General features: G+C 38.9%; 1 protein-coding gene across 1 annotated transcript; it reads left to right on the top strand.

Annotated features, from left to right (window-relative positions):
* The first annotated feature begins 4,412 nt into the window (after nucleotides 1–4,412).
* Nucleotides 4,413–9,104, top strand: BMP4 (bone morphogenetic protein 4). The gene is made up of 3 exons (XM_051977968.1): nucleotides 4,413–4,558; nucleotides 5,602–5,981; nucleotides 6,980–9,104. Exons 2-3 carry the CDS (start codon nucleotides 5,609–5,611, stop codon nucleotides 7,834–7,836), a joined length of 1,230 nt encoding a protein of 409 aa, XP_051833928.1. The 5' UTR covers nucleotides 4,413–4,558; nucleotides 5,602–5,608; the 3' UTR covers nucleotides 7,837–9,104.
* The last annotated feature ends 923 nt before the right edge of the window (nucleotides 9,105–10,027 follow it).

Genomic DNA, 10,027 nt, shown 5'->3' with positions numbered 1-10,027 from the left:
GTTTGTTTTTTGTTTTATTGCCACTTGCTTTAAAGAAAATCAGCTTCTCTAAGATTGTGGCCATTTATATCTGAACTGATTTTTGGCACCTTCTGAGGAAAGAAGCAAAATTTCGCAACTGGAATATTTCTAGCATAGGGTCTTAGAAAAAAAGATATTATTCATTCCATTTTTAAACTTTCTACAAAGTATAGAATGATCAAATGAATCATTACCTAAAGAAACTTATGCACATCTTCATCTATAGCAATCCCTCCTATGTAGCAGGAAAGAAGGGAAGAACTGGAGTTAGATTTCTGAGGCAAGTTGTATGCTTGATCTCTTTGTCCTAAGCAGATAAAAAGGAAATGCCTTCTTTCAAGGGGTAGAACTAACATCACTGAGAGAAACAGGCATGTTAAAAGAATAGTTAGGAACTATCAGGTGCTGCTCATCTGAGAGTGGGAATCAGCCAAGAAAATATACTTAATTCTCTTGCTAAACAACTCTTTACTCTATATGCCCCACATCACTAAAAATGTATATACTTACTTTAGAAAGTACTAACACAGCAGCACAGTATTGGTGCTTGGACTCCAAAAACAAAGTAAAAAGTTTGAAAACATTCATTTATGTATAAAATTGAACCAACACTGCACTTTTCTAGCAAACCTCTCATTAGAATTTTTCTCAATAGGATGTTCATTACAGAATAAACTTGGCACTATTTAGTTCCCATTGACAATCTATTTTAGGGCATGAAATTTTATTTTAACTATTTAACTAAATTTCAAGGAGGAAGGACTCTGGAAAGATGACAGAGTAGATCAAAAAATTCCAAACTCTCCAGACTTCCCTGACAAACAACAACAACAACAACAAAAAAAATTTTTTTTGCATATTTATGGAAGAGGAACAAGAGAATGAAAACAGTACTCAGATCATCTTGGATCTCATTGAATATATTGTAATCTGTGATACACACACACACACACACACACACAAGCAATGAGGGGAAAGACGATGGAGAGCATGTCTGCCTCAGAATCAGAAAATCCTCAGTTCAAGTTCAGTTCTGACACTGAAAACCTGGGCATGTCATTTAATTTCTCAGTGTTCCAAATTACTACAGATTACAAAAGTCACCTCTCCAAATTAGCAGAGAGAGTTACCTCACCAGGAGCTCCCTACATCAATTAAATCTCAGGTCTGGACATATACATATTTACACATGTTTACATAATACATATACATGCAGATCTACATAGACATACATACACATATAGCAAATATATACATATAGAAAAGGTCTCTATTAAAAGACTTGGAGGAGGAATCTTAGATTTTAGATTATTAGTAGTAACTCTTCTACAAAATTCTGTTCACTGTTTTTCAGCATTTAGAAACCTTTTAAGAATTTAAAGACAGCAAACTAATCCAACTGCTCCTTTCTCCATAATTTGATTTTAGAGGTATTTCATTATCTCTAATTACTCGAGGTAAATTATGATTACTCAGTGTTTTAATAATCAGTTTGAGTAGCAGTTACTCTAAACTTAAGAGAAGGCCAGACTGCTGTGTATATTTGTTGTGAGCAAGCAAACTAGTTTGAGCATGCTTTCTAGTATCACTGAACTTGGTCCCCAGGTGAGCACTACAAACTATATTAGATTTAGGCTAAAGAGCTTCAGAAACTCTGGGGTTTAGAATTAAGTCTGCCTTGGTTTTCAGGACCTTGGAAGATTAGCTTTCAGGATTAAAGAATGTAGGTAAGCTTTCACATAGAAAAAGCCAAGGAGAAGCAAGAAGGGAAGGAAAGGGTAAAGAAAGGTGAGGGATGAGTGGACCGAAGTGTAAAGGAAGAAAGAAGGACAAGACTTTCAAGAAAAAGAGAAAGGATGAAAGAGGGGAGAAAAGGAGGGGAAAAATATGGAGAAGAAGTTAGATATGGTTAATACACAAGAAAATTTTACCCTAGCAAGAACTGATTCTGCTTGCCTGCTGATTGTTATAGCTCACAAATAAGATTACAAATAAAAACCTTTCTAGATTTCTGTGCTCTACCCTTTGGTTTCTGGACAGGTGTACTACAACCTTTCTGATACAACTGCATAAGATTATGCTACTTTTAGAGTAGTATTTTTAGAATACATGGTAAGCTGTAATAGGATAAAAGATGTAACTTCCAAGAGGAAAATCACTGCAATGAGGCTTCCGAAGCAGAGGGGTGGGGGTGGGGGTAGGGGGGGGGGGCGTTAAGGGGAATGGGGGAGGAGAAAAAGAAACAGAGACAGAAAGAGAAATGGAAGAAAGGTTGGGGGGAAAGTTTTATTTATTTCTTACTCTTCCTCGCACAAAACTACAGAAAATAAAAATGAAATGTATAAGTAAAAGATGATGACTCCAAAATATCGTGAATTTAGAGCCACAAAAGGTATTTCTATTCTCTAGCTATAAGCAGCAACAGAATGAGAAGAGTTGATCAGTGTTGATTATTGGAGCCCAAAGAAGAATATCTTTGCTCTGGGATTTGAAACTGCCCTCTTAGTGATGGAGAAATCATTGGAGAGAAAAGAAAGCTGAGAGATTGCTCTTCATATAGGTCAGGGAATAAATTAGGAATGCTAGTCTGTTCCTTAGCCATGTGGACATACCTTGTAGGACACACACACACACACACACACACACACACACACACACACCCCTCCCAGTACTCCTATCATCACATTTATTTGTGTCTTCAGAGAGCCGTTGCCTTGGAAAAAAATTTTCTATTGCATAGGATGATCTGGTCTTCTCAGGGTTGAGTTATTCTGAGGGCTTTTCAGGAATCCACTCTTTCCATTATTCATACTAAACTTTACTCTATCCAGGGGTGCAAGGAAACCAAAAGGGAATAAAAGATTGTTTATTCCTTTGGGTATTTACTACTAAATTGATGGTTAAAACTGGGTTCAGTCCTAAAAATATTAAGGGTGTCAGTAAATCTATGTTTCTTGGGTTGGAGCTGAGGTAGGGTCAATTCTTTCTTGTGAAGTGCCAGATTATCTGGAACTATTTTCCTTTTCTCCAAAAGTTCTTTCTGGTTTCACCTAAGTATCCTATGAAAGGAAAAACATGTTTATTAAAGGAAGGCAAACAGACTAAATTAAAAGGATCAGGGAAGATCAGAGGTGAAGAAAAGGAAGTTATTGGGGAATCTGAACACAGAAAAGGAGAGAGTATCACTGATTTGTTCTGCAGAGTTGGAGTGGATGGAGATTAATTTTTGTAAATGTTTTATTTATATAGATTTGCAGGAGAGAAAATTTTCACACCAAAAGCTGTTCGCTATTATTTAATTATGTAACCAGATGAGATTTACTTTTGACAATGAGTTTAGGAAATGAAGTCATCGATTAAGAACAAAAAAAAGAGTTGAGAAGCATTTCTGAAGAGGTGTATTTTTCTGGGGGTTATGCCTAATTTAAACTGATTAGTAGTACTGAATATAAACCTAGGCACTAATGCTCTTTTTCATTAAGTCAGTTCTACTGACTATTTTGGATTCTTTTGTTTAGTCACAATGATGTAGGTGGCCCTAAGCCATTTAGTAAATTTAGTAAATAAAGCTGGGAATATTATTATTTCCATTCTTAATCTTTCTCCTCCTTATCAATAATCCCAAATGTGGATCAGAACCCTTAATTCGGAGTAGGGTGGTCTTCGAACTTGATGTCTGCTGTTGTTTGGGACGATTTTTTTTTTTTTCTGGAAAGCAGTATTTTGAGTGTAACAGGTTTGCTGGAGGAAATGGGTAACAGTGTCCTACCTCCCCCCCTCCCCCTTTTTTTTTTTTTTAAGAAACAACTTATGGTATCTATAGCATAGATAATTCACGACAATTCCGTCCAATAAAAGATGCAAAAATTCCAGAATTCCCTCGAGTTTCTCATTAAAAGGCACAATCTCAGCAGTGGGTACCCATTGAGTGGTATCTTTCTACTCTTGGAGGGCGGAGATTTTCCAGACACTACAATCTGCAGGTACATTCTCCTTTTCCCCGCCCTCCACCTCCTTCCCCTTTTCTCCCAAGCAGCTTTTTCTCATCTTTGCTTGAAATAGCTGTATTCTTAGAGTTTTGAACTAGAGGTTTCTCCTAGGACACCTAGAATTTAGGATACACAGCTCTGCAAAACTCTACTGGGAGTGACAGTCATAGGTTAGGTTCCTGGAGTTACAGGAGGGGCTGCGACAGATTTCGGGGTGGGAAGGTGTATGAGTTGTGGAAGGGGAGGGGAATGGGAAGGATTAGGGGGTGGAGGGGAGGAAGGAATGACCCTTTTGCCTCCAGGAGTGGGACGAGATTCTTAGCGTGAGAGGCGGGGACTGGCTTCACGTGACTTTGAGGGGCTGGAAGAAAAACAGATCCTTGTCTGGTTGGGAGTCTCATTATATTCAAATATTCATTTTAGGAGCCATTGCTTAGTGCCATCCGAGCAGCACCCTGCTTCGGCTCCCTTGTGAGCTTTTCCAGAAAGTGTTCAAAGATTGGCTGTCAAGAATCATGGACTGTTTTTATATGACTTGTTTTCTGTCAGTGAGTAGACTTCCTTTTTTTTTTCACTCCCCTTCCACATTAAGTTATGCTCTAGCTTCTTCCTTTCTCTCCTCTTTCGCCCTTTCTTCAATGAAACAATAATGTCCCATATTTCTTCTCCACAGTCTTTTCCTGTCTAGTTTCAAATGCAATTTAAGTGACCTTCAAATCTGGTGTATTTCTAAGAAGGGAAGCGCAAGGAAGGAAGGAAAGTGGGGGAGGGGGGAAGGAAAATAGCAGTTAGCCATATATTTGTCCTCCTAGGGTTTTTTCCTCTGTGGAAAGTCCATAATTCCGGTGTATGTTCAGTGTCATTTGTCCTGGCTGTTTGAGGGGGCTGGGGAGGAGCCCTGTGCTCACTCCCCAGAAGTTTATCAGGAAGCAATTAAGCGCTTTTTGCTGGTCTCTTAAAAAACACTTAAGCCTCAAGATAAACAAACCCGCCTGCTCCAAAACTGCTTTCTCTGTTGTTGGAACTCTTGCCGCATCCTTTGATTCCCCACACCCACACAGCCTACAACTCTCCTCCAACCCAGACTTAATCCGAGGGATGTTCTGGTGCCCCGGGCTGGGGGGGAGGGAGGGGGGAGTGGGAGGCGGAGGAAGAGGAGAGAAGAGGGAAGGGGAGGGTCGGAGGAGAAAGGGAGGCTGATGGCATTTCACACCGCCACCACCACCTCCCACCCCCCCATCCCCTTTTCAACTCTTTCTATGTTAACTGTTTATCTTTGGGCAAGCCAAGTTGAGATCATGGCTAAGATAGCAACTGGGACACAAAAAGATTAACAGAATGGAGGCTATCCTATTTGGGTTTATGTGACTGTAAACAAGTCAGAACAAGTAATTACTGGGCAGTTCCTGCGTTCAGACCATGCATGGCTGCAGCTGATCCGGAGAAGGGGGAAGGCTAGACACAGACTTGATCTTTGGACAGGTTATCTAATCTTGGACGCCATTTATGGACATATATGTATATACACTGCACATATTTTCATTTTTATTTATTTTATTAATTTAACCCTTCACCCCTTATCCCTCCCTAGAGACACCATGATTCCTGGTAACCGAATGCTGATGGTCGTTTTATTATGCCAAGTCCTGCTAGGAGGCGTGAGCCATGCTAGTTTGATACCTGAGACGGGCAAGAAAAAAGTCGCCGAAATTCAGGGCCACTCGGGAGGACGCCGCCCTGGGCAGAACCATGAGTTCTTGCGGGACTTTGAGGCTACGCTGCTGCAGATGTTTGGGCTTCGGCGGCGGCCACAGCCTAGAAAGGGCGCTGTCATCCCCGATTACATGCGGGATCTCTACCGGTTGCAGTCTGGGGAGGAGGTGGAGAAAGAGCAAACCCAGAACATCAGTCTGGAGTACCCTGAGCGTTCTACTAGTCGCGCCAACACCGTGAGGTGTTTCCATCACGAAGGTCAGTCTGCGTGTTCTATCTAGGGATGGAGAAAAGAAACCGTGCTCCCAGTTAAGAGGCGGGAAGAAGTAGGAAAAGAGTAGGGAGAATGTGTATGTGAAAATTTAAATGAAAGCCCCCAATTACAGTCGACCTTACCTATGCTATTGCCTATTTTAAGATCCTGAATCAAAAACCAGAATGATTTTTACTTCTCTGGAGACTGAGAGGAAGGAGGTTGAGAGCATTGCCGGGTGGGGGTTGAGGAAGGGGAAAGATAGGATATCATCATTGGAAAAAGTTCTCTGACTCCCATTACTTGTCTTTCCCTTCATCATTTCAAAGTTATTTCGGTTAGCTTTTCAAGCAAATTTTTCAAAATTTATTATTACAACTGTATATTTGTAAAGTTTGTTCAATAGAGGCCTTGTAATCCTATCTGAATGTTTCCTAGTGGATATTTCCTTTCCTGCGTAAATCTGAATTATTAATCAACCAGCATCATTACAGCATTGGAATTTATTTTCCCTTCTGTAACATGATCAACAAGGCATGCTCTGTGTTTCTTAAATCAATGGGGAAATGTTTAGCAGTACTGGGAAAATTGAAGCAGAGTGGTGGTTTGTATATATTTTCTTTCACCTCTTGCTGTATCTTTTCTACTCCTTTTTTATTTCAAACCACTTGAAAAACAATTGAACAAACACACTAAAGCATGGACACAAAGCCAAGATTTTTTTTAAAGGAGAGTTTGATCTTGGAGTAAGGAGCTGACACATGGAAATTATTAGAAATATAAAGTAAGATGGGAATTGCTTTCTGTTTCTGGTACTTGATGTTTTTGCCTAGTTAGTTAAAATAAATAGCTAAATTTGTGTCCCTAAAATATGTGACCAGCAGAGTCCACAATTCAACTCTTTATTTGTATCTTGATTTCTTTCTTAATTCTCCCTCCTCATGTTAAAAAAAAAAAAAAAAAGCTAATGTACTCTTTTTCCTTTTTCTTCGTCTTTGCCCAGAACATCTGGAGAGCATCCCAGGGACCAGAGAAAATCCTGCTTTTCGTTTTCTATTTAATCTTAGCAGTATTCCAGAGAATGAGGTGATTTCTTCTGCAGAACTCCGGTTATATAGAGAACAAGTTGATCAGAGCCCTGACTGGGAGCGAGGTTTCCATAGGATCAATATTTATGAAGTCATGAAACCCCCAGGAGTATCCATGCCAAATAGCCTCATTACTCGACTACTAGACACCAGACTTGTCCATCACAATGTGACTCAGTGGGAAAGTTTTGATGTAAGCCCCGCAGTCCTTCGCTGGACTCAGGACAAACAGCCTAACCTTGGGCTGGCTATTGAGGTGACTCACCTCCAGCAGAGACAGACTCACCAGGACCAGCATGTCAGGATTAGCAGATCTTTACCTCTAGGGGGCAAGGATTGGGCTCAATTCCGACCCCTCCTGGTCACTTTTGGCCATGATGGCCGAGGACATACCCTGATCCGTCACCAAAGAGCTAAGCGCAGTCCAAAGCATCATTCACAGCGGCCTCGTAAAAAGAATAAGAATTGCAGGCGCCATCCCCTCTACGTGGACTTTAGTGATGTTGGTTGGAATGATTGGATTGTGGCTCCCCCAGGTTACCATGCCTTCTATTGCCAGGGGGACTGCCCCTTCCCCATCACTGATCACCTCAATTCTACCAACCATGCCATCGTTCAGACCCTGGTCAACTCAGTCAATTCTAGCATTCCTAAAGCTTGCTGTGTGCCCACAGAGCTGAGTGCCATCTCTATGCTGTACTTAGATGAATATGACAAGGTTGTACTTAAGAACTATCAGGAGATGGTGGTAGAAGGATGTGGGTGTCGCTGAAATTTGGACTGACCTCAGTGGGAAGGAGAGAGGATATACACATGCACAAACATACTCCCCCTCTCGCTTACCCACATACAGACTGTTGTTCCCTTATAGCTGGACTTTTTATCTTTTTTTAAAAAAGAAAATGAAAGCCCTAAATATTCACCTTGACCTTATTTATGACTTTATGTGCAAATTTTGATCATATTGAGCATATATTTTGACAAAATATATTTATAACTTTTAAAAATAAAATGAGTCATTATTTTAAAGGCAATTTTTTTTTTTCAGTAAACCTGCCTCCCTTTTTTTCTTGCCCCATATTTTTGGGTTAGGATTTGTGCACTTTATAGTAGAAAGATTTTGTTGGGACCTTGTTGGGAGTTGGAGGAAAGGGGATGAATTGTATGGCTTTGAGAGAATAGATAATTATTTTTATTAATGAAATTAATAATTATAACATCTACATTGTACTTTACTGTTTATTAAGCATTTTTCTTACAATACTGGGAGATAATAGTGCAAAATAGTACCCCCATTTCATAGGTGAGGAAACAGGCTCTGGGACATTTGTGAAGTTATAAGCTCTCTTTCCAAGAACCTCTGGTGAAGTTTGAACCCATACTGAAATGTAGTAATTTTTCTAATATACTATAATTTGCAATTAGAAAATTTTCTTTTTCATTTCTTTTAAAAACCTGCAATATTCTTTTGTTATATCTTTTTCTTTCCTCCCCTAATTTGTTCAATATTTCTGAGAGAAATATAGGATAGAAGGAGATAAAACATCTAGGATTCTGTTTTTTCTTTGTTCAGTCTGGAAGATTTCACACTTTGTAAGGCAGTAACAAGACTCAAATACATTTTTTGCACTTTGATTAACATATGAGTACTTGGAATTTCTATTAATTTAAAGTTCTTTTATATGACTTCCTCCCAGGGGTCAAGGACATCATTCTGTGAGATGGTTGAGAATCAAAGCTGGAGAAACTTAGGAAAGGTTTCTCCCCATGACAATATTCATCTTTTAGAAACATACAATAGTAGAGTATGAAAAGTTACTAAACACATGAAGATTTCCTATTTCTATGACACCAAAAGGCATATTTTCTTTGATTGTGACATTTTTAAAATTTACTTTCATTAATTTTTGTAAGCTCATAGGCCATTTTTAGAAGAAATGAGCATTGTAAGATCAAATAATTATAATGTCTCAAATCTAAAAACAATGAGAATCATTTTAAAGAAAACATTTTAAATAAAGAGTTGCTTAATGATCCCTACTGGATTCCTGTTTCCTTTTGGTTTCAACAAAAAGCCAGAAGACAAAAATTGTTGCATCCTCTTCTCTTCTCAATCCTTTAAATATTGGAGCTGATATTCCACAGGTTAGCTGATAAAATCACAGAAAACAAGGAGCAGATAACAAAAGTAATAAGTATTAATATATTAAGTGAAGTACAAAAATAGATCTAGACCTTGTTATTGTTTTACAAAGTGAAAAAGTTTTCCTGCTTGAATTGGAAGGAGTTGGTATCAGCTTCAAGATTAGCTACACCCTTGGTAACTTAAAACAAACTAATAAGATAGCAAGCTTTTTTCTTTATTACCTTTGCTATGGCATCTTACTCTAGAATTATTTGCCCAGTAAAAGACAGCTTGTAAACAGCAGGGAGCAAGAGTCAGAATGTCAGGAGTAAGAAGCTGCTTCAAAAAGTATGGCTCCAGCAGCAAAGAAAAGAACTGACTGTATTTAAGTCAGAACTGGATTTGGATTTCAAGAGTTCATGTAGTATTTGAGTTGCCTTGTTCATATATGTTCCTCTTGGCCATTTCTTTTTGAGTTAAGTTAAAATATCTTTCTTTTCATTGTTTGTCCCTAGAGAAAGTGATTATATTAACTAAAGGGGACAGATAGACAGAAGAGGTATTATTATGTGTCAGCCATCATACTAAGTGCTTTGCAAACATCTCATTTGATCCTCACAACTCTGAAGTAAGTGCTGTTATTAGTTCCTTTTTATCACTGATGAAACTAAGGCAAACAAGTCAAATGACTTACCCAGTCACACAGGGATTGCGTCTTGGGCCAAATTTAGTCTTCCTGACTCCTGGCCTGCTCCACTTCGACATCTACCTGCTAGAAATAATTACAGCAACAGATCTGGCACACTACATTTGAACACAATAGAGAACTAGCTTACTT

The sequence above is a fragment of the Antechinus flavipes genome, chromosome 2 (assembly GCF_016432865.1).
Source record: "Antechinus flavipes isolate AdamAnt ecotype Samford, QLD, Australia chromosome 2, AdamAnt_v2, whole genome shotgun sequence".
NCBI classification, from domain to species: domain Eukaryota; kingdom Metazoa; phylum Chordata; class Mammalia; order Dasyuromorphia; family Dasyuridae; genus Antechinus; species Antechinus flavipes.
The sequence above is the reverse complement of the archived record's forward strand: the minus strand, read 5'-3'. Positions and strand labels throughout refer to the sequence as shown.